Source organism: Sciurus vulgaris (assembly GCF_902686455.1).
Source record: "Sciurus vulgaris genome assembly, chromosome: 12".
Lineage (NCBI taxonomy): Eukaryota > Metazoa > Chordata > Mammalia > Rodentia > Sciuridae > Sciurus > Sciurus vulgaris.
The window spans coordinates 29,738,593-29,763,956 of NC_136473.1; the positions used below are offsets into that span (position 1 = coordinate 29,738,593).

Consider the following 25,364-nt stretch of genomic DNA (forward strand, 5'->3'; position numbering starts at 1 on the left):
AAGCCTCACCCTTCACAAACGAATCTCCTTCGGCTGCCTCTCCTCAGAGAAGCTGCCTGCAGTCCTGGAGCCTTCGCTCCGCCCCTCAGTTTGTCTGTGGGGCCCTTCCACCAAGAAGCCGTCTAGGACCCTGCTCTGCACTTTTCACCTGGCTATGCGGCCCCTCCTCTGAGCAGCCACCTGGAGCCCCTTACAATCGCTCCGAGTCCCAGTGACCCGCCACACGCCTTTTCCTCCGGCAGCCACCTGTTGTTCCGTGCCGTCGCTCTAAGACCAAGTGACCCACCACGCACCACTTTCTCCACCAGGCAGTTACCCAGAGATCTGGTGCGTCACGAGTCCCAAGAACTCACTGTGCACCTTCTTGTCCCGACTGCCTCCCGTAGCCCTGGTGCAGTCACTTCGAGCCCAAGCACCCCGCCGCGCTCCTCCTCCTTCTCCAGACAACCCCCTATGTTCAGGAGCGGATGCTCTGGGACCAAACCACTCACCACGCTGTTCCACTGGATAGCCGCCCAGAGCCCTGGCGCAGCTGTTCCAATTCCAAGCGACGTGCAGAGCCCGTATTTCTCCTTCTCCTCTGGGCAGCCCCCTGTGTTCAGGGGTGGTCACGTTCAGTCCAAACAGCTCACCAAGCACCTTCTCCTTTGGGCAGCCTCCCAGAGTGCGGGTGGGTTGCGCCGAGTCTAAGCGCTGTGGTGAACAGCCACCTCTTCAATGCTCCCAGCTGTCTGCGGTCACTGCTCCGGCGGGGGGAGGGGCGCCTCGCCGGCAGTTCTACTTTGCAACGATCCCTGCTTTCGGGGTTACCGCCCTGTCCGGGGGCTACCGCCCCGTCCGCCTGCCCAGTGGGAAACACTCACCCGGCTTCTTTGAGTTGGTCCCAAGTCTCTCAATATCTCCTTTTCTTGAGTCCTGAACCCACGCTGCTCCTCCGGATAGCCGCCGGGAGCCCTGGCGCAGCTGATCCAATTCCAAGCGACGTGCCGAGCCCGTATTTCTCCTTCTCCTCTGGGCAGCCCCCTCTTCAATGCTCCCAGCTGTCTGTGATCACTGCTCCGGCAGGGGGAGGGGCGCCTCGCGGCCGTTCTACTTTGCAAAGATCCCTGCTTTTGGGGCTACCGCCCCGTCCAGGGCTCCTGCCCCGTCCGGGACGTCTGCCCAGTGGGAGATTCTCGCCCGGCTGGTTTGAGTTGGTCCCAAGGCTCTCTATATCTCCTCTTCTTGAGTCCTGAGTCCTGGAGCAACACGAAACGCAGCCACCCTCTAGTCCGCCATCTTGAATCCCCACATTTGAGCAATTTGATTAACAATTTTAAACTAATGGACATATGTAGAACACACACACGATAACCATAAAAGTTTTCAAGGATCTAAGAAACAGTTGAATTTTTAAAAATATATATATGTATGTATGCAATTTTATATGTATGACCCACTTCACCATATTTAAAAATCATCATTTTTATAGAGTATGCTACATATATTCTGTATTGTATAAGGTAACATCATCACACTTAGTTTTTTTTTTTTTTTTTTTTTTTTTTTTTTTTAATTGATTTTGAGACAGTTCTCGCTCTGTTGTCCAGTCTGGTCTCAAATCCCTGGGCTCAAGCAATCTTCCCACCTCAGCCTCCCAAGTAGCTGAAACTACAGAACAATACAGACTATTTGCCACTCTGCCCCAAAATACATTGTTTTAAATTCAAGCAAAGTCACCCAAGATCTCACAGCAAATGGGAAAGTCATGATTTAAAGGTCTCTCTAGGTCCAAAGATTCTAGTCTTTATATCATGCCATACTACCACTATGACCAGTATTTATACTCACCCCATTGTTATACGAGTACAACCAGAAGATTCCTGAAGACACTCAAGCGTGGATCTTGATACCAACCCAATTCCCAGAAGTTCTACCTTTATCTAGCTGTTCCTCAGCTTCTCCATTAATACTGGCTTCTCTGTTCTGCCATAATTATAACTTGTTTATTTTTTTCTGTACAGGATTTTTGCAATATTTCTGTTAAGTAAAAGCACTTTATCATGACATTCTGTGGGTCTGTTCATTTATTAAATATCAGAAGGTCAGGACTGATGATCAGGATTTATCTATCTGTTAATATGGCTTTATTCCAAAATGCAAGCTAGAACTAAGTATATTATTAGTCTCTCTAGTACTTATTAATTTTTTAAATAAATCCAATCTAAAAGCCTATGACTAGCCTTGGCAACACTGTTAGGTTTGTTCATAAAATTTATGGTAGCCAACAGCTGTTCATGTAGTCATTTGTTTTACTGGCCCCTATGCATCTAATATAATGGGTTTAAGTGGTGGATGCTCAAAATCACATAGACACACTCTAATCCTTGGAACCTCTGAAAATGACCTTATTTGGGAAAAGGATCTTTGCAGATATAATTAAGTTAAGGACCTTGACTATCTAAGTGGGCCCTGAGCAGATCATCTGGGTGGGCCCTAAGTCCAATGACAAATGTCCTTAGAAATCACACACACAGAGGAGAGGGCCTTGTGAAGAGAGAGGCAGAAACTACAGCTGTGCAGACATAAGTCAAGGAACAGCTGGATTTACCAGACAATGGACAAAGCCAAGAAGGATTCTCCCCTGTAGCCTTTGGAGGTCACACCAACACTTTGATTTTAGACTTCTGCCTTCAGACCAGTAAGAGATTAAATTTCTGCTATTTCGTGGTCCTTGGTGTGTTGTGATTCATTACAGCCACCATGAGTATTGAATACACTGTACTATCAAATCTCATATTCATTAAGATTATTTTTATAACTGCATTTTCCAAATCATATTCAAATCATAAACAGGTGATGCAAACATAAGCATTTGTAGTCATGAATTTCTTTTCAAGGTAAAACCATTGAATTTCCCTTCTTTTATCTTTGTGGATAAATTTATCATCCTAACAACTGGAAAATACCAAACAAGTGGAATTGGCAGCTATTGTGATACCATACCAAGAGATAAAGAAATGAAGTAGACAGTGAGATCTACTATAAAAAGTTATAAATGATTAAGTTAAAGGCAATATCCATGAAAACTAGTGCTGATACTATCTGAACAGAGTTGAGGGGGGACAAAAAAATGGCAGTTTTGACTTTTATTTAGGCTAGCTTGTAAGACTTGATTAATACTGTCTTTCAGGTAGTGATACAGGATTAGTATCCCATTGATTCAATTACTGATGATATTTAAAAGTTGATTATCCATTGATCCTAGGGTGGTTTACACCAATTTGTAAGATAGCCTGCTTACCTATCAAGGTGGCCCATAACTGTTTTGGAGACGTCTGCACCAGCTTCTTGCAATACTCGGATAATCTGAAATGGTGCACTTGAATTCCGTCCAGGATGAATGGTAACAGGACAGCCAAGCTGAGCCTGTGCATGAGCTGTTGCCTGCAGAACTTTTCTTTCACTCTCTGTCAAAGGCCAGGAGCAACCAATTTCTCCAATAACGCCACACTTGATACTGGTTCCATCAGCTCCATGGAGAATTTCATTAATAAGGACATCAGTAAGCTAAGCGAGTGGGAATGAACATACTTTATTGATGGTGAAATTTATCAAAATAAACTCATCATGGGACATGAATGAATTCATTTATTCAGTCATGCATTCTCTTAAAAGTGTGTTCAAAATTCATTCAATTAATACTGGTCAATGAGAAAGGTATTTTGTTGGGCAAACCACACATTCAACAAATTATTCTAAATTCAAGATACAATAATATCCTACTGTGATCATTTCACAAGAACGTCACAACTCTAGGAAGCAAAAAGGGAGAAAAGTGACTTTATGAGTATACATTCACTTGGAGAAAAATTCTGTAATTTAATCTGGAAGCAGTACCTATGAATGGCATTGAATCTATGTCGATTGAATAAAGGAATTCTGTATTTCTCTCTTAGTACTTGCAGCACACAATACCAATATTACACATTTGGTCCATGTGTATATTAATGTCCAAGAGTGGTTTGACAAACATAATCCCTGTCATCAACTTAGTCTTAAGTAATATAAACATATTAAAAATCAAATCCTAATTAGAAAATAATACAGTAGGAAAATTTAAATACAAATTATTTTAAACATTCACTGATCCTTTGCTAAGACTTCAATTGAACAAGTAATGGAAGATGTATATAAATATTACCTATATGTATAAACATGTAAACAGATTTGTGTGCATTTAGAAAGAGAACATAAGCATGCAAAAACAGGTTTGCAGCATATTTAAAAAATTTTTTTCATGAAAGATTTTCTTCCTTCTGCCCATTCTTGCTTAAGATCATATTATGACAAGAACAGGAGAATGAATTTTCTCCCACCCCTCCTGTTTTGTAAAAAGAGAAGGAAACATATTTGCAAAAGTGCCAAGTCTCTGCCTGCCAAGTTTCACCCTACAGTGAATTTTCATTGCTGGTTATTATAAAATCCAGGGGGGGAAAATCAAGGTTGCATAACTGAAGCTTATAATGGAAAAGTGAGGTTTACAAATAGATTGTGGTGCCGTTGCTGAAGACTGATATGATAAACCCAAATGTAAGCATTAACAGGTGGATTTTTTCAATGACCAGTATATTAAGATCTCCTAAACTTTTTCTTGATGAAATAAAAGATTACTAATTAGAGGCTCAATTGGCAGATGCCTTTGCTAGTTAGTGAATTTTTTCTGCATGTCCACTACCTCTGAGCCAATGGCCTATCCAAGGTTAGGGCTATTCTGAATTGAAACACAAACACCGTCAAAGAACGTAGGGCTCTTTACCTGTTCCACTGACATGGCTCTGGTCTCTGCAGAGTGAGTTGCATCCACATAAAACCCAGCTCCAGCTATGATGTGGACTCCAGTCTGTTCTGCGAGCCACTTCAACGTCTGCACGTCTCTGCTGATCCCAGCGGTTGTGTTCTCTACCAAAGCTCCTCCACCCTTAGCTTTAAAATACAACAATTCCTCCTTTATGGCTTCAGTCTCCTGGTTCAACTGAAGGTTCTCTTTATGGGAATAAGGGTTATTCTGAATCCAAAATAAATTTTTCATCATGATCGGTTCCTTAGAGATCGCTTCATGGCATGGAGGAGGTGGACAGTAAGAGCAATCAAAGGTCATTGTCAAATGTTCATGGGTCAGGGTGCGGCCCAGTTTGCTTGGCTCCACAAGGCCCAAAACAGTCTGCACTTTCCCACTTAAGGAAGACATTTGTGATGGTATCACCAGGAGATGCTCTGAAAGCAGTTATTTCCTGGGAGGGGGAAAAAAAATCTAAAATCAGAAAACTTAACACACACATACTTTCTACCCATAGAGAGTAGGAGGCTGTGAAGATATACCTGTGTGAAAAAGAGAATCAACCTCACTTACCATCCTGCCAAAGCCAGAATCCACCCCTACAGCTCTGAGTGCCATGTGTGGTATTATGTGTCCCCTCCGCTTCCACTGAAACACCTTTGCTTGATTTAGTCTCAACTTCAACCACTGGAAATATTTCTTGATATTCAATTCACATTTATTTTATTTTACTTTTTTGATACCAGGGATTGAATCCAGAGGTGCTTCACCACTGAGCCACATCCCTAGCCCGTTTTTATATTTCATTTAGAAATAGGGTCTCACTGAGTTGCTTAGGGCCATGATGAATTGCTGAGGCTGGCTTTGAGCTTGCGATCCTCCTGCCTCAGCCTCCTGAGCCACTGGGATTACAGGTAGGTGCCACAGCGTCCAGCTCACATTTATTTTTTAACCTGATTTTAAAATTTCATTAGTTACAGTTAATTTTTTTGGATAATTCAACAATAACCATGAAAAAAATCTTCATGGCTGGAGGGTACAGGTCATGCGCCTCGCCGGCATGAGGCCCTGGGTTCAGTTCCCAGCACTGCAAAAACAAAGCCAAAACAAACAACAACCAAAAAACCCCCACAACTCTTCATAATCAATAGTTTGCATCAAAACCAGCCATATGACAGTACTATTTCATCATTTTCAGCTGAAGCAAATATACGAAGCTACCAATTATTCCGTTGTTCATTTGCAATCTAAGTGAACAAACTTCTATTGAAAGTCCACTCAATGCCAAAAATTGGAGCTATAAAGAAGCAGAAGAGGAGACCTCTAGACTCCATGGTTTCACAGAAGATGTCTCCAGAGCAAATGAGAGGGAAGGGAAAGTACACCTGGGTTTACAAACGAAACAACAACAACAATAACAAACGACCCCTCCGCCCGAGGAGGCTTATTGTCTAGGGCACATAGAAAGAAACACTTGAAAAATACTTAAAAGCAAAACATCTTAGTCCTAATGAAAGCAACTATGAGGCTATCGAGACTGAAACTGGCTGTCCTAAAAAGAGCAAAGGCCTCTTTACCCTTCACATACTTCCACGTATACACAAATTAAGTATTCACCAAGTTTCCCTCAGTGACAGCATTTCACAGTTCCAGCACTTTCCTGTAAAAAGTACATTCCCTGAGTGAAGGGATGTGGCCGACAAAAGGGAGCTGTGGAAAGTGGTGGTTACAAACAGCCATGTGGCCAGGAGCAGACCCGCTGCCGGAAGGGATGCTGCACATAGAGCGCCGGCCAGACATGTTCAGAGGATGGGGAAAAAATCGACTGGGAACTGAGAAGAGAGCGCTTTGGAAAGCTCTGGAATTGTTCCTACACAAGGAAATCTGAAATCATTATTTTTCCCCCCGTATCCCTTTGAAGGTCTTGATTGATATGCTGAGCATCTGTTTTCTGATCAGTAAATCAGAATAACAATGTGCATTTCATGCATTGTCCCAAGAATTAAGTTAAATGAGATAAACCAGGTAGAAATACCTGTAGAAGGGTCTGGATCATAGTCCATGACCAACAAATTCCAGCTCTGCTCCTCTAGGTCTAGGAACTAGTTTGCATTTCCTGGCTTGTTTCTTTTCACAAGAAGTGGCTGATGAACGAGATGATTTGGGGAGCAATGGAAAAAACAAACTGTAATTGGTAGAGTGCATACAGAGACAAGGTGAAAACAAAGTTTGAGGTCAGGGAAGGAGGGTTATTAAGTTATAGGTCAATTTACTTCCAGCCACTGCAATTATCTGGAACTTAGGTATTTGAGCTATCCTGGTCCATGGAAGTGTCTGATTTAGACATTGCTCTTTTTTTTTTTTTTGAATACCAGGGATTGAACCCAGGGGTGCTTTAATCACTGAGTCACATCCCCAGCCCTTTTAGTTTTTTATTTTGAAATAGGGTCTCACTAAATTGCTTAGGGCCTTACTAAGTTGCTGAAGCTGGCCTCTAACTTACCATCCTCCTTCCTTAGACTCCCAAGATGCTGGGATCACAGGCATGGGCCACCACACCAGACCCGATTTAGACATTCTGACAGAGTGCCTTGGAACTTGTGACTAATGCAGTCATTGAGTTCTGTTTGATGGTGCTCCTCTACAAGCCAAGCCTCCAACAGCTGGGCCATTCATGTGGTGGCCACTGATGACATCTTAGGCAAGTATTGTTCAGTGCCTCCTTGTTATCGAGAGCAAAGAGCATGCCTTTTATTCCTCTAGTGAATGACATCACTAATGATAGATCCAATCCTCCAAATGGATTAATTTCATTTCTTTCCTTCTGGCTGATGTTGTTACAGATGTGTTCCAGAGAGTCACAGAGGGGTTGAAGTTAGGATAAATTGATACAACACCCCATTTTTACTAGAAAAGTACCACACTGCATATTTAATTGATGTGTATTTGAAAGAGCAATGTGGTACATTTCAAGCTTACAAGCTGTGACTCTGTGAAAAACAAAATCACTTTAGAAATGTCATCCCTTCTGGGAACCTCCTCTAACGCTCTCAGACAGAGCTGGCTGGCTCCTCCTCTGATCATACACAATGGAACCCATGCTCAAAGGATAAGGAAACATTAAGGAACAAACTGACCAACGTGGCTTCAACTTGGCATGTACCTGCAAATGCAATGAAGTATGCACCTAAAATGATTCCTGCACATCAGGAGAGTTTATTTCTGCTTGTATTTGTTCTGGAAGTTGCTCTCTTTTTAATATGTAGGTTCATGGCTATTCAGGACCTTCCACCACAGAGATCAGAGTTTACAGAACCCAGAGGGAAGTAATGAATGACGAGAGCAGCAGAATGCACATCTGTGCAGACAGGAGTGACCACCAACAAGAAAGGGAAGTTTGGGGCATATTCCACAGCATCCATGGGAAGCTTTGGCATTGCACATACCTGTACAGAAGCTAGTGGAAACAGGGATAGCTGGAGCTGTAAACATGATACTAAAAGCTTGGTTGTCCTTCAAACGTGAAATATGAATAGTCTGGGAGACAGAGGATAGTCTGCAATTTCTATCACAATTTGACCTAAGAAGATAACCCTTCTAATCCTGATGGTTCTAGAATAAAACACAACAACAATATTAAAACAGAAAGGAGGAGAGGAGGAGAATCGGAGAACATAACAGTAAGAATCTCAGGACGCAATTTTAAACCAGAAACAATTAGTAGGATTTGACTGTGTGCCGGGTGCAGGGGCACATGCCTGTAATCCTAGCGGCTCGGGAGGCTGAGACAGAAGGATCACAAGTTCAAAGCCAGCCTTAGAAAAAGTGAGGTGCTAAGCAACTCAGTGAGACCCTGTCTCTAGATAAAATACAAAATAGGACTGAGAATGTGGCTCAGTGGTTGAGTGCCCGAGTTCAATCCCAGTAACCCCTCCCCACACACAGTATATATGTGTAATCCAACTTTTATGAAATACATAGAAAAGTTGCCTAATTACTGAAGATTCAGTAAGGAGGGGGTACTTTGGAGGCAATTGTAGTTTAGCTTCACTGAGATATTGCCATATTTCAAACCCTGGCCATTGTGCTTAAAATTAGTCTGTCTAGTGAACTTGAATGTCCGTTTCAGCTACATTGCACAATTAAGAGGGAAGAATTTCCAGAACTCTGCATCCTTGATGTGTTAATGGGTCAGAATTCTTTTAAATGCAACACGCCGTGTATATCTTCCTCTCTATTTTGCAAACAAGGCTCTTCTCCGGCTCCTGCCTCTGCTGCTGGGACCCTACACCTGGTTGAAGGTACTTATAGATGATTTTTAGTGAATTGCTTTTCAGTTGACTCCCCCAACTTCTTCCATAACTGTGAAAGGCTTAATCCCTATCCCAAATCTCTTGTTCCATTTCACTCAATCATTCTCCAGTACAAACCCTGGATTAAAAACTGGGAAGGCATTTCAGAGTTTTTCATGGGAGAAGAGATGGAGTGTGTGGGAAAGGCATGGATGGGAAGCCCAATGATCCTTCTCAGAGACTCACAGATTATTGATACCAACCAGGATAAATTCAGGTGGTGGCTTGGTCTGAGGTGACATCAGTGGAGGTGGCAAGGAAGCAGAATCAGAAAGAGGTTGAGCAGATGGAACTTTCTAAGTGGACTTGCGGACTTGCTGGTACTAAAAAAGTATCCTTCAAATAAATGATCCAAATATATCAGTACTTCTATTTTTTTATGTGTTACATCACGCAGTACAGCAGTGCTCCATAAACACTGCACTTAAAGCTGACATTTGATTTGTGACAAAAATATTTTTTAAACTGTCTAATATTTTTTAAAGCTTGTTTGAATACTTTCATCATGCAGGTTCAGATCTGTGACAGGTCTTCTCCCAAACAGCATGGGTCTGGCTGATGAACAAGGGCGCCACCGGGAGTCCCTCAGTGCACGTAGTCACCAACTTTCCACTTTCCCAGATATTTATGATGAAATGGTTCTACTGCATGCAGATTTACAGTTTTTAATATTAAACACTGTCAAAAGAGAATCCAAAACCATGCCCAAATAAAGAAATCCAACCTCTTTGATACACTGAACAATGAGACCCAGCAAGTTCTGCAAACTGTGACCCCAATAAAACAAAACTGCTCAGAGATGCAAGATATGGACAGCTCATATCTTATATTCAGAGGAAAATGGTGGGTTTCACTCCTAAGGGTATTTTTTTTTCCCTATTTGACTGAGAAAGTAGACAATCTGGGGACAGTATGAAAGTTGGATAAGACATCAGACTGCTTGACTAAAGGAATCCAACTTATAATTGATTCATGAGGGCAGTCAAATATGGGCCATCTGGTCAACCCTTCAAGTCAGCACACTCTGGGTCTTGTAACTAGCATTACTGGTTTCTTCAATTTTTGTTGCCTTTTGGTAAACTTACTACAGATATGTTCTTATTTTAAAACGAAAGGAAGGAAGGAGGGATGCCATGGGAAGAAGAAAACAGCATCTCCGCTTAGGTCCAAATGCAACATATTTACTACTCATTGGAGTAACAGCCTAGAGTTGGGACAAGTGCAATAGTATTGTCAAAACATTGACAAATAACTGACAGTACGTTTTTCCTAATTTGAAAAGCCAAGATCTCATCTCAGTCCTTCTCCCTCTCGGAAGAAAGTTCCACACTCAATGTTGTGAGAATGTTTCAGGTTCACATCTTGATTTCACTACTAATACATAGTCCTGAGAATGAGACAGATACCAAGTTATCAGATACAACACAGAACCCTCCACACTGATTTGAATCCTCACTTTTTTTTTTTTTTTTTTTTTGTAGCATGGATTGAATCTGGAGGAGCTTAATCACTGAGCCACATCCCTAGTCATTTTTATTTTTTGAGACAGGGTCTAGCTAAGCTGCTTAGGACCTCACTAAGTTTTGGAGGATGGCCTTAAACTTGCGATCCTCCTGCCTCAGCCCCGTGACTTGCTGGGATTAAAGTTGTGTGCTATAACACCTGGCAGCCCTCATCTTTTTATAGAAGGGACTTTCTGTCCCGTGGATTCCTGACAATAGGTTGTCACTTGGAAAGAGCAGTCTTTTGAGCAAATTGTAGTGGGTATGTAACTTTTGTCATTAAAGAACTTAAAATTGTTACTTTTATTTCCTAGCAATCAATAAATGAATGTCTTAAATTAGGTACAATGTCCATATTTCTCACATAATCTCATTTAGAAGTCTCTTCTTAAGGGGGTCAGGTCTAGGTAGAAGAACAGTTGGGTTCAGAGTCAAGAGTTTTTAGCTCTTCCACTAACTAGCTGTGTGTCACTTTGGGCATGTTTTCACATCTGTGTAATGAAGAGATTGCATCAGTTGATTTTCCAATGATATTCATGCTTCTGTGATGTCCTTTAACTTGAAGAGGATTTATTGGCCTTGTATAGATAGTAACGATCACTGAAGACTATCCTTTCAGAATGGTGTTTAAAATGTGTATTTTCTATACACGGGCAGACATACATATACATATACATGTAATGGGGGTTGGATTTCAGTTTCAGGGATTTTGAAATTTAAAAGAGAGTTCTAGGAGGCATGAGTGGATTGAAAAAAAACCAGAAATTTGTGGTCTTGGCTTCAATTTTTCCTCACCATGTGACTGTGGAAAATTTAAAAGCTTCTGATGAATTATTTTCCTCACTTGAAAACTAGACTAATACCTGCCTGACCTACCACATCAGATTTGAAAAGCAAATAAGCTGATACTTAAAAGCACTATTTAAATTATAAGCACCATACAAATGTGTGGAATGATTATTATACACCAAACTTTGGATTATTTTCCAAATATTTGCTTAGTATCCTTAGGCAAATGAACCTAAACTTGTTCTTTAAAAAAACAAAAAACTAACAATAGGGGGTGGAAGTGTATGAATCAAACTGAGTCTCTAATTTGCCTAAAAATGAATGCCTTCACTTGGGGCCCGGGATTGTTAAAAGTAGATTGACTGTTGCGATTGACATCAGAACTCATTAGGCTTTTTGGACATGCCCACCAAAGTGATTACCGCTGCAGGAGGTCCTCGTTATCCACGGGCAACTGGAACTGGAAATGCCTTTTTAAATGAAGGCACTTAATCCAGCGCGTTAGTCGGCCTCCGTGGATGGCCTCCAGTGAACATGCTTGCCCATCTTCCCGCCCGTCTGTGGCTCCTTCCGCTCGGAACTGGAGCTGGCCTGTGATTCATTTTAACCAAGAGAATATGGCCGAAGTGATGTGATGCCAGATTGGGACCGAAATCTTCAGAAATAGCTCCTGCTTTTGTGCTTTTGGGGAGACTGGAGCTGCAATCTGAGAAGTCTGGCTAAGCTCTCCTGTGGAGGAAGGGGGCTCTGAGACCACAGGGAGAGAGAAGGGGGCTCCCGGCCCTCCAGGTCCCCACTGAGCCTCAGCCGTGCGATTGTTCCTGTGGAGGTACCAGACAAGTGAGCGAGCCACTGTGCAGAAGATTTTCAGCTACATAACATCTCACTTGTCAGTTTTTGCTTTCATTTCCTGTGTTTGGGTGGGTTTATTGAAAAAACAAAAACAAAAACAAAAAACCTGCCTATTCCAACATCCTGAAACATTTCCACCATGTTTTTCTCTAGTTAGTTTCATAGTTTCTGGTCCTAAAATTTGACTTGGTTTTTGTGTGTGAAGAGAGGAATCAACTATTATTTTCTGCGTGTAAATATACAAGTTTCCTAGCATCATTTCTTGAAAAGATTGTCCTTTTCCCAATTGTGTTCTTAGCATCTTTGCAGAAGGTTGTCTTCTATGCTTTCTATTCTGTCCCATTGGTCTACATGTCTGTTTGTATGCCAGCATCATGCTGTGTTGTTTACAATAGCTTTGTAATACATTTTGAATTCAATTAGTGCAATACCAAAGCATTTATTTGGAATTATTACTGCCAAATAAGTCCCAAGACATGGTGGGAAAGGGGTCACAGTTTTTGTGAACTTTAAACATATACAACATTTTAGAAACTAAACTTATACAAGCAGCACAGTGCAGGAAATACAAAATAACCATTTGTAATTTTTCATGAATAGAAATTTAGTTTCACATTGCAGGAAAAAAAAAAAACAACTTACCATTTCAGTCTGAAAAACATACAGAAGTTGTCACATTGTAGGATCTAATAGAAAGCATAATTTTGAAATCAGCTCCAAGAAATCTGACTAGGTAAGATTGTAGTGAACACAATGATACATGAGTCCTCTTACATATATAATGCTAGCAAAAGAGAGTTCCTCCAATTGTAATGAAAAGTAGTTTAGCAATATTATTCAGTCTTAAAAATGTTACTTGCCACTAGGAATCTGTCTTCAGAAATATCTAGACAGGTGTAAAAAATATTTGTGCACACAGATTTCATCATGGCATTATTTACAATAGCAACAAAATGTGTTATAAGAAAATGTTTACATATAAAATGTATAACCATTCACATTGTATTTTCAAAGAATAATAACATAGGAAGATGCTCTATAATATGTAAAGAGCAAAATATGAAACCAAGTATGATAAATATATACAAAGTATATGTATTAATATACATGTAGAGCTTATCAACTAGTCATACAGAAATGTTATGTTTTCCTTTGGGTGGTAGGAGGAGCAGAGATAGATCATTTTGCTACTTCTTTTTTTGGGGGGGTGGGTAACCAGGGATTGAACTCAGGGACATTTGACCACTGAGCCACATCCCCAGCTGTATTTTGTATTTTATTTAGAGACAGGATCTCACTGAGTTGCTTAGTGCCTGTTGCTGAGGCTGGCTTTGAACTTGCAATCCTCCTATCTCAGCCTCCTGAGCCACTGGGATTACAGGCATGCACCACTGTGCCTGGCTGTTTCTTCTTTATAATTCAATATTTTCCAGTTTTTTATGCTTATCGATCACATCAGTAATTAGTGAAAAGGTATCAATATTTACAGCAGCTCAATTCACAATAGCTAAACTACAGAACCAACCTAGGTGCCCTTCAACAGATGAGTGGATTAAAAAATGTGGCATAGATAATGGAATATTACTCAGTCTTAAAGAAGAATGAAATTATGGCATTTGCTGGTAAACGGATGGAGCTGGAGAATATCATGCTAAGTGAAATAAGCCAACCTCAAAACCTAAAGCTGAATGTTTCCTCTGATATGTGAATGCTAATGCACAATGTGGGGAGGCTAGGGAAGAATATAGTTACTTCAGACTAGGTAGAAGGGAATGAGGGTACTGGAAGGGGATAGTAAGGATAGTAGAACGATTCAGACATCATTACTCCATGTACATATATAACTATATGACTGGTGATATTCTACATCATGTATAACCAGAAGAATGAAAAGTTATACTCCATTATATATGCTGTATCAAAGTGCATTCTACTGTCATGTATAACTATTTAAAACAAATTTAAAAATTTTTAAACATCAGTGAAAGGGAAGAAAATGGAAAAGGATCAATGCCTATAATAATGTCACATGTAAAATCATCAAATATAGATTTCAAATCTCCCAACTCAAGCACACAGGTAGGCAAAAATTTATACACTCAAGAGTTATTTTAGATTTTTATCACAGAATTGCTGATTTCTAGTCTGCCTGGGATTTGATATTGTTTCTTAGGCAGATATTTCAGATCAAATTGCATGCCTTTTCAGTGGCTAAGGATCACTTTGATTAAATTCAAACTATTTGACCAAGTCCCTAGGGATCTGACCTTGAAGTTGACTGAACTTGAAGTCCAGGCTCCAGGTGGAAGTCCTGGAGTCTGAGCTCCATTCTGGAAAAGGCTCGGTGTCCTGAGTAATTATTATCACAAGTGAGCCAGACAAGAGCCAGGATCCCCCGAACACATTCCTATGTGGGGGTTGGGGTGGAGCTAGCGGGGGTGGGTAGTGTTTCCTTATAAGATGTTTTATAAGATAGTGTCAGGAAATAGGAATTGTGAGTTAGCATTAATTTGTAAGTGAAAAAGAAGAATCAAGAAAAAGACATTTTAAATTAGGATAAACCGTGTAATGATAGAACCATAAAAATTTCCTTTTTAAAGAATGGTGAACGGCCTTGGTAGATGACCAGAAAAACAAGAAGAAAGATGAAATAAGAAACAGTTGTTATAAATTTGATTAATATTTACTGGACATCTGTGAAGTGTAAGCTGCTGTGCTGGGTAGGTCGAGTCTATGGGAGATAAAAAGAAGACAGTGCTCGACCCTCACTTTGAGGCTGGGGACAATAATGATACCTTTTATTCATTTGCTGAACTCCTGCCAAGTGACAGGTGCCACTTAGAGCACTTTGCATCTCTTTTCTCAAATTCTCACTCAGGCTGCTGGGTCAATGTTATATGAGGATACTGAAGCCAAGAAAATTTTAAAAAACTTGTCCCAGGGCTGGAAAGTTGCAATTTAAAAATTGGGTGTGTTTCAAGGAGGCTAGATATCAATTATTGACAGCACTTCAGAGGTAATTCTGTTAAGATTAATCAGATCAGTTTAGCCTCCAATGACAACAATATCAACCTTTTGAATAATCACTATATGCCAAACACGGCATTTGGTGATTTACACAGGTCATGATATTCAGTCCTCACGGTTTGGATGTCTATATTCTCTGTGTTCTCTCTGATGCTGATTCTACCAACACACACGTAAACAAGCAAACAACTCTGATTCATCCAAGACTCCTGCCTCACCCCTATTCATTTGGTTTCCAGATCCTGTAAATCTGACCCCTGCCATTGACCTTTTTTTTTTTCCCCCAGTGCTGGGGATTGAACCCAGGGCCTTGGGCATGCGAGGCAAGCACTCTACCAACTGAGCTATATCCCCAGCCCGACATTGACCTTTAATTCATCATTCCCTCTTTATCCTCACAGGTACTGCCCCAATGGGAAGCTCCATTTGTCAGGATGCATTAGGGTAAGAGTATGTAATGGTCTTCCAGCCTTCCCAATCCACCACCCCAAACCTCCCCAGCGCTTTCTGAAATGTAGACACATGTGTGTCTCTCCCCAAGTCCTCTTCCTACTTTAGAAACAAATCTAAAGGTAGAGTCCGATAATCCCCCTGACTCTACTCTGCTCCTGCCCTTCCCCAGACTGCCCAAGTTTGCACCTGCCTTGAGCTCTTTGAATGGGTTTCTGCTTCTTTGGTCTCAGTGGGCAACTCCATCCCACCGTACTTTGCCTCCCTAACCCTGTCCCTGTCAGGTTACCTTTCTACCTGGTCTTCAGAATGTGGCTTGGGGATCATTTCTAATTAGAAGCTTTTCCTGATGTTCTTCCTCTCTGCTCAAGCAATCTGAGGAAGGTGCTGATTTCAGGTACTCTCATAGCACCTGAAGCTTAATCTTGAACATGTAAACTTCTTCTGTTTTGTCTCTTTTGGACTTGGAACTCTTTGAGGGCAAGTCCATGTCTTAACTATCATGAGTCCTCCACTCTCCACAGTGCCAAGCCCATAGTATGATTCAACTCATATTTATATGCCTGCTTATTTTAATCCAGCCTTATCCCACAAATGACTTTCACAAAGGAAACATCGAATGAAGAAATTAAATATTTTTAGCAGCAGCAAGAAAATTACAAATAGAAGTAGAATCAGGACCAGAAAAGAACAGTGTGAATGTGTAGTCTACAGAGGTTAACAATTGTTAGAAAAGAGCTGCCCATTTTCCTGGAAGGGTTTTTTAATATATTTCTGACAATAGATAATTCTGAGATCATAATATACTCTTTTATGGATTATCACATTACCTCCCTAAATCAGAACACTTAAAAATTATTAAAAAGCATGGAAAATGTTTCCCTCCAGGATTTGGGGCTATGGATTTTGAAGCCATTTTGGTTGTTCAACTTTTCTATCTTCATTCTCTCAGTTCGCAGAAAATAATGAACGTGCCTTTAGCTTATTCTTCTGTGCCGACTACATAGGAATATATACCCTTTCTTTTTTAACTTTCCTTTACTGAAAACAAGACATTTAAGCACATAAAAATAACAGCCAGTGACTTCATCTTCAAGGACATTTCCTTTCTGAATTAGTAGAAGTCAACTGTACATCAGAAAACTATAAATACCTAGTAAAATTACAGCAGGTGATTCATGGTCACAAGCAATCCTTTACAAGGAGTAAAACTGGTAATGACTCTTACTCCTAATGTTTAAAATGTGCAGACCATCCACACTAATTTCTTTTTAAGGCAGTTTAATTTTAAAATAATCTTCTTTGAATGACAGAAAGCCTTTGTGATTCAGTTACACAACTAACTGTATATCTAAAAGGCATTTCCCACAAAATCTTCTCAGATCCTTTATTTTAAAGGCCACACAGTAGACTCTTTTTTGAAAAAAAAAAAAAAAAAAAGAAGATTGATTTTCGTTGCTCTGGTTAGCTAATTCAGACATAAAAAGAACCAGGTATCTTTTTACATAGCCAACCTGGTGATGCAGCTCTGTAAGCCCAGCAACTGGGGAGGTTGAAGCAGGAGGACCACAAGTTCAAGCTCAGCCTCAGTAAATTAGCAAGACCCTGTCTCAAAACAAAAAATAAATAAAAAGGGCTGGGGATGTGGCTCAGTGGTAGAGCACCCAACCTGTTTGGTATAAAAAAATGGTAGTGCTGCAGGGAAAGGTCTGAGAGTCACTGCAGGGAGCATTAGAGACACGTCCAGGTGACGCCAGCGCTCATCATCTTGCTCTGGTGATCTGTGTGCTGCCCACCTGGACACCTGTATGAGAACCACCACTCCATGCTTGGTGAAAGGAGGGTCCTTCTTGTTAACTAACTTTTGTTTGATAACTCCTTTAATCCTTTCCCATACTCAGAGCTGTAGGTACGAATGGTGAACCATGATCTACTTCAGCAAGAAGTAGATGCTCAGTAAACATCCATCCCATCAAACAACAGACGTTTTGTTCTGTCTTACCCACCTTTCACTTCTGCACTATAGAATGTCACCTTAGGTACAAGCAATATGATACACTCATTATTTTTGTGTCCTCTTTGTAGTCTAAGGTCAGGTATTGCTATTCTTGAAATATTAACAAAAGCTGCTATGAATTACAGATCAGAGGGGATAGTGTGGGGTATAAGTTCTCCGCATAGGGGATGGAAACACAGGAAAGCCAGTTGTCCAGGCACCAGCATATTTTACCGGGTAACATTTCAATTCAGTTGTAGCCAATGCTTGCTGAGAGTCTACCGTGTCTGAAGGAGGAGATTAAAGAATACAGAAGGGAAGCAGTCTTACCCCTAGCAAATTAAAGAGCCCTCAACACAGTGCCTGGGTCACAGCAAACACTCAGAGATGGACGCATTTAATATTCTAATGGGACACTTAGTGATGTAAAGCAGAGTGCCCTGAATGTTAGGAAGAAGGCCCAAAGCAAGTGCCCATGGGATGGGTCTGGACAATACCAGAGCAACGGGAAGGCTTCCTGGAGGAGATGACATGTATGACAGGAGCAATTAAGGGCATGTTTCAGGACTAGCAAGTAGCCTGTAGGGGCTCATACACAGGTTCACATTGGGTCCCTCGTGAAAAACGACACATGGGGTCTGGCCCAGAGGAGACTGGAATCAGGATGATAATTAAAGGGGCAGCGTGGAGTGTAGCCTGAGTGCAGGAGAGACAGACTCCTGGCCAGGAGAAGAATTACGAATTGAAAGCAATTTTCCTTGCTCCTCGGGGATCTCTAGAGCAGGACTACGTTTCAGGGCAAAGGTAAGCCTCGATAAACACTCTTTTCCTTTGTGACTTGCAAGAGTGCTGTAAGGGTCACTGTCTGAAAATAAAATTGGTAAGTCTTAAAAGTTATCTAAAACCAGAATGACTTGAATACTAAACTGATCTCTAAAATGTGTTATCCGTTGATGGAAAAAGCTAAATCAGAACACTTAGAACAGTTGGAGAAATTTCCACAGTAATTGAACTCTGCACTCCCAAACCCACGGTGATGACCGCCATTAATGTAACACCGTATGAATGTGTCTTCATAAAACTCTAACTGTATGGAGGCCTCAGCTTTCTATATTGCTGGTTTCATTACCTTCAAGAGTTTATGGAATACCAAAAATGTCATTTATGATAATAATGCCGGGCATCTCCCTGAACAGCTTAAGGCACTATGCACACTTTAATTAAATCTCCTAATGTCCAGGAGGAGTCGGCAGGGGACTAACAGGAGGTGAGTCACCAAAAGGTATCCAGGGGCGGAAGACTGGATCACAGCATGAACCTTCAGATGAAATTCACTTTTATTATTGTTGTTGTCTCCATTTTACCAATGGGAAAGGGGGTTATTTTTCAGACAAGAATGAGGAGCTGTATGCTACTTTCTCTAAAGGCTGCTGTAGGCACTGGAAGCACCCCCTGAGAGACCTTTAAAAATAGTACAATCATGACCCCAGAGGTTTTTCCTTTGAGAGTTGACCAACACTTATTAGTGCACTCCTCTAAAGTGTGCCAAAGGAAATTCCTATAAAAGAACAGAGGACGTGAATCCCAATTTGTGATGATGTACCAACTCTCAGCTTTAACTGGTCATCAGGAGCTTGGCTGAGTTCTTCCTACTGCTTCCGTCTCTCTATCCCATGTTTCCCTCAGCTCCAGAGGGGTGGTGGCACTGGTCTTAAGGAGGTCATGTTAGGGGTTGGGCTGATGATGTTGAAGATGTGGCATAATTTATCGAGATGAAAAATTGAAAAAACTATGGTATGGTTTGGATGTGGTTTGAGAGGGTCCTCAGGGTTCATGTGTTGGGAGTTTGGTCCTCAGGGTGGCAGTGTGAGAAATGGTGGGACCTGCCAGAGATTGAGTCTAGTGCAAAATAATTGGCTCCCTGGGGTTACTGCCCTCAGAAGGAACTGATGTAGTTCTCCTGGGACCTTGGTTAGATCTGAGATAGTTGTTATAAGAGAGCAAACCCAACCCCTCCTGCATCTCACCAGCTTCCTGTTTCTCCACAAGATCTCTTCCTTTCACAGGTGCGCCTGCCATGATATCATGTCCCATGATATGATAGCCAAAGGACCCTTATGGAATTGAGCTGATGTTGGCAAAAGCTCAAAAACTGTGACCTAAATAAACTTCTTTTCTTTATAAAATGCACAGTTTCACGGATTTTGTTATAGCAACAGAGAATGGACTAATACTAACCAGAAAACTCTGAACAAGTCCTGACTCTTGTCATTTCCCTTAGGATAGCAGAATAGAACCTAAAATCAGACTCTGAAAAACAAACATGCATGCAACTATTATATATCAGTCTGGTGTATAAACCAACTCCATTTCTTATAAAGGGAATTAAAAGGTCCTAACCACATTACCAGACTATGACACCATTCTGTCAGTTCAACCACCTCTTAAGGTCCAGGAAATATAGTTATGGTTCCCAGGGAAATAGTGACCCCTGTTTGGGAAAAAACAAATCACCAACAAGTAAATGCTGGTGTTTTAGGGAATAATTTGCTATTATTAAGTTCTTAAAAAGATCTAGGAAAATAATGAAATCCTGTGGCAATATGTAGTTGTAAAATGGATTTAGTGATGCAGAATGTTTAAAATTGTTTAGACTAGCAAAGCAATGAAAACAGAAAACCAAAAACTTTGTTGGCAATTTGTGAAACATTAAGTTTGAGGAAAAAAAATGCCTTAGAGATAGGCATTATTAATGGGTCCAGGAAAGAAGTCAAGATAAGCAATTCTTAGTCCTAAGAGAGCGTAGCACTGACATAGAGACCCTATTTTTGGAAAAGATTAGTTTATAATATTCTAAAAGTAAGGCAACAAACAGCCTTTTTCTTCTTCTGAAATTTGATTTACTACAAAGGGATCAAGGGCAAATCTGTAATAACTCCCTGTATCTTAGAGCAATAATCACCCTTCCCCATCTTTGAGATGACTGTAAATAAGCTCTAATGGAGTTCTAAGTTCTCCAGAGAAAAAGTCTCACAAAATTAGGGAAAAAATCCAACCATCAAATAACAAATTTCTAATTAACTAACCTATGCGCACTCACACGTACACATAGACACACATGTAAATACTTAATAATTTATTCACATGCATTTTCCCATAAAAACAAGGTGCACTAGAAAAGATTTGTCTAGCACTACATTTTAATTTTGTACTCCAATCATTGTATCATTTGCTTCTAAAGAATTCAGAAAAGTATATATTTAACGTATTATTTCAAAAAACTACTTACTATATAATTAAACAAATATCAAGCAGATATCGCCTTTAATTGTAGTTTTCATTTTACCTTGTCAACTCTGCCAATCTACCAAAGAACTATAATTTTAATCTCCTTTTGGATTTGATTTATATCTACAACTTAATAATTTTAGTAAATTTCCTGAATAAAAACGACATTTTTAAGTCAAGTCACAAATCTGCTAAAAGATGTCAAATTGTTAAATACCTTTCAAGTAAGGTATGGTTTTGACTTTAGATGAATGGTTTTAAGGTAGGTAAGATACTAAATATTATTATTATTAAATATTGAAATGTATATTTATAATAAAAATATTTGATTCCTTTAATGTTACGTGTTACTTGATCTCAACATTTTTGAAATGGAAGGGACCAGGAGGATCATTTATTTCCATGTCTTCGTGTTTAGATGCTAAAATAGAATCATGGATCTTTTGAAGTCCAGATAATCTGGACTAGAGCCCAGTCTCCAAACTTGTAGTGTTATTTTTATTAATCCATTTAGACAGCTACTATGAGCATCATGATTGGTTAACCCAGTCTCCATTAATATGGGAGTATGACTCACAGGATAACATTACTGATTAGTCCCCAAAATAGGCCATGGCCATCCAGAACCGGAAAATCTATTCCCACTCCACTGTTTACTGGGTGATGTGAAGAAGGCACTGCATGGCACTCTCCTTTTCCTAATCATAAAAATGCAGATTCTAGTGATTTAGACCTACCAACTTAATTTGGTTGTTGCAAGAAATCATCATAAAAATAACTTTAAAGCATACAGCATAGCTAAGTGTAAACTAAAGACTTAATAACAAAAAGTCATCTCAACTATATTTAAACCAAACAGCAATAAGAACTTTGAGTCACTATTAGGAGGGAGTCCACATGAGCTACTGGGTTCTTACACTATCTGAAGAAGCTGGCGCAAGTCTGTATCTAACAAACACCATGACTCCTAAATTATCTTAGATTTTCATAATCTGTCTTTATGTTTACCTGTGCCATGTGATGATTACCAGTTGAGGACAAATTAGAACTCTAACTTCCCAAAGGCATGATTGATTCATAAACAGAGAGCAGTGCTAAATACCTATAGTATTGCTAATAGAGCCTAAAGGATTTATGGTAGCCTTATCCTATGGCTAATCTATGCAGAGCATTCCTGCCAAATCCTGTTCCCTAATAGCAAAATACAGTTTCCCAGGTGACATGTAGAATTGTCCAGCTTGATCAGACCTTTAAAAAACAAATACAAACATCAACTGGATTCTCTTGGATAAGAAATAGACCTTAAAACTGGAAGGGGTGAGAAGAATCAACAAGTAGGTGTTAAAAGTATGGAATGCATAGTTTTAAATTTAAAAATCAGTATACTATGTATCAAAAATAGTTTTGGGGGCTGGGTGAAGCTCCGTGGTAGAGTGTTTGTCTAGCATGCACAAGGCTGTGGATATAATCCCCGGCACTGCAAAAAATAAAAATAAAAATAAAATAACAAAATCTGAAAGAAGATACCCACAAATGCTAATGTAGATCATCTCAAGGGGGTAGAAAATATCAGCAACTTAAAAAAATCTTTCTCTTCTTTGTGACTATCTTTTGGAATAATGGGATTAATTTTAATGTATATTGAAAGGTTACTATTTATGGAAAAATAATTTTTCGATTGATGAAAGTAATGTACTGTGATACCCACATCAACAATGAAACAAGAAGGCTGGAAATGTTCATTGATGGCTGTGATAGGAATGGAACTTGATCCAGAAACTTGGTACCAGTCTTGATACTACTTGTCTGGGAAAGCCACTGGATGCGGGCTTTTCCACCTAGTAAATACTGAAGGGTAGAGTCGCTGATTGTTTCTAACCAATTGTTAGCTTACACTTGGCATGCATTTTTTACCCACAGTTTTCATTTCTGAATTGTATGTCTCCATCTCAAATTTAAACAAGCATTGCTTTCAGTGTTTAATTACAATTTAATGGAAATACTACTTGCATTCAAATTAGCTTTTAGTTTTCACATCACGAATGTGCATCCAAGTTATTGTGTCATTATAATCTCATGTTATAATGGCTTCATAATGCAAGTCCCTGCAGGGTTGAATTAGTAGTTTCCTATGGTAATCGCCCATCACTATAATATCATAATCACATAAGCACGGTCTCCACATGCTTCCACTGCAATCATTTTGACATTGTAAGAGCATTTTAATAGTATTAGCATAGATTCTCTAGAGAAATCATCTCATTGTCACTGCCTTACCAGATACGATTAATTGTGATGGAGCCAAGTTGTGATAGGAGAGCTTATAAAAAATAAAAAGTGATGCTCAGCTATAAGGCACTTAAACTTCTCAAAAGGTCAATGCATTCTGTGGTAAGGTCACCATACAACCCTTAACTGAATATAGGTCCTTTCACAGGTGGCAAGGGTTTGGATTTTCTTTTTGTTTGTTTGCTTAGGATTCATACGGCAATAATAAACTGGGTCAGTCTCTCTCCATAGCACAGAAATAAAAAGCAGACAGACATGGCCCCTGTCTTCAAGGAGTTTACAATTTAATCAGGTCCACAGCACATTATATACAGAATGTAGGTGAACATAATAGACACTCTTAGGATAAACAAAGTGTGTTGAAGTAACTGGCATGATCTAGGGATATGAGTAACCAAACTAGGCTTCCCTGAGGAAGAAAATTTAAATTAAGAAAAGAATTAAATGTAATATACACAATGGCAGTGGCAGAAATGGAGTGCATGTGCTGTGGTTTGTAAGAGTTTGGTTGGCATCTTTATTGTCATGAACTCTGGAAAGAAAAAAAGGCCACCAAAGATATGGATAGTAGACATGGCCACAGTCCCATCCAAAAGGAAGCAAGAACTCTAGGCAGTGCTATGGACTGAGGGTCGTTTGTCCTCACCCAAACTCAGGTTGAGACCTAAATCACCACTGTGACAATACTGAGATACGGTGAGACTTTTAAGAGGTGAGGCCTAGTGGGAGGTGACTGGCTCAGGATCACCATCATGGAGAATTTAATGCTGGTCTTGTGGAATGGGTTGAGAGGATTAGTTCCTAAGAGAGTGGGTCATTAAAAAGAGTGAGCTTGACCCCTCCTGGTCTCTTGCTTTCACTCTCTCACACACATGGTCTTTTCACATACTCCCTCCCCATCACACACACCTATTAATCTGCCATGTTGTGACACAGTGAGGGGTTCCTTGCCAGACATACTGTTTGAGTTTTCCAGATACCAGATTCATAAGCCTAATAAAATTCTTTTCTTATATCTTATCCAACTTCAGGTATTTTGTAATAGCAACACAAACTGGACTAATACAGGCAGGAAACTTTTCTGTTGGAACTTCTATTGCTTTCAGTGCAAAAATGGAAGCTGGGCCATGTTCTTTATTTCTAGGAGAAGAGTTAGCAGAGCTGTTCTCATGAAACAGCAGATCAAGGATCAGAAAAAAACAAACCGGTTTGTAAAAGCACTGCCCTGCCCCCAAGTTTCCTTGGTTTGCTTTCCTTAGTTGAAATTACAGTATAAAATGACTATCATGTGTCAATGACAAATGGCACACACTGCAGAGACTGGCAGGATATTTTGTTCATTTGAGGGGCCTCTAATCTTCTAGTATTCTCTGGGGATGCCACAGGAGAATTGCAAATGGATTATCATAACTCATAAAGAATCTGCTCTGCTCGATGTTTAAGTGAGAACAACGTCACCAGCAGCATTTAGCACCATGCCTGGCCCATAGCAGGCATTCTATAAATGTTTATGGGTGGATGAATAAATTAACTTGACTGAAAAGAATGTACAGGTTTCAGAGCTGCTGTGGGTCTGAAAACACGGAACAGATTTGAAATATGCACTCTCTGGTAGCATTAACAGCAGAAGAATTAACAATTGGCATTGCTTCTTGTATTATTAAAACTTGCTTGCCTTCTTGGTTATGGCAAATCACAGCGTTCTGAGGGATAATGGTCGCTAATTTTCCCTTTCTCGAATTGTGTGGGCCTGGGAGACCTCAGAACTACTCCAAGGCTATGTTTCTGAAAAGAAGTAATAACAGTTTTTTAATTGGAACACAGTAAGGATAAAGATATGCTCTCTGGGTGCTCAAAGCTACTTTAACCAACAAGCTGCGGAGTAATATAAACTTATTACATAAACAAAATTAGCCGTCCTTCCTTTGGAAGTTATTTTTAACTTCACAGGTAAAGACTTTATGGCACTTGCTATTCTCATCTTCTTTGCGTCCTTGTTT

At 40.1% G+C, this 25,364-nt stretch overlaps 1 protein-coding gene across 5 annotated transcripts in view; it reads right to left on the bottom strand.

Annotated features, from left to right (window-relative positions):
- The window catches only part of PTER (phosphotriesterase related), a 66,616-nt gene that overhangs the window by 29,236 nt on the left and 12,016 nt on the right, over window positions 1–25,364 (bottom strand). For 2 of the 5 annotated variants that reach the window (XM_079108186.1, XM_079108189.1), the window contains 2 exons: window positions 4,799–5,273; window positions 3,284–3,549 (listed from right to left, as the gene is read on the bottom strand). In XM_079108186.1, the coding sequence (XP_078964312.1) occupies window positions 3,284–3,549; window positions 4,799–5,230 (698 nt within the window). In that variant the 5' untranslated portion in view covers window positions 5,231–5,273. Of the gene's footprint in view, window positions 1–3,283; window positions 3,550–4,798; window positions 5,274–8,006; window positions 8,637–12,956; window positions 12,977–20,025; window positions 20,098–25,364 lie in introns of those variants that run through there. The other 3 variants (XM_079108187.1, XM_079108190.1, XM_079108188.1) reach the window with 3 other exon arrangements.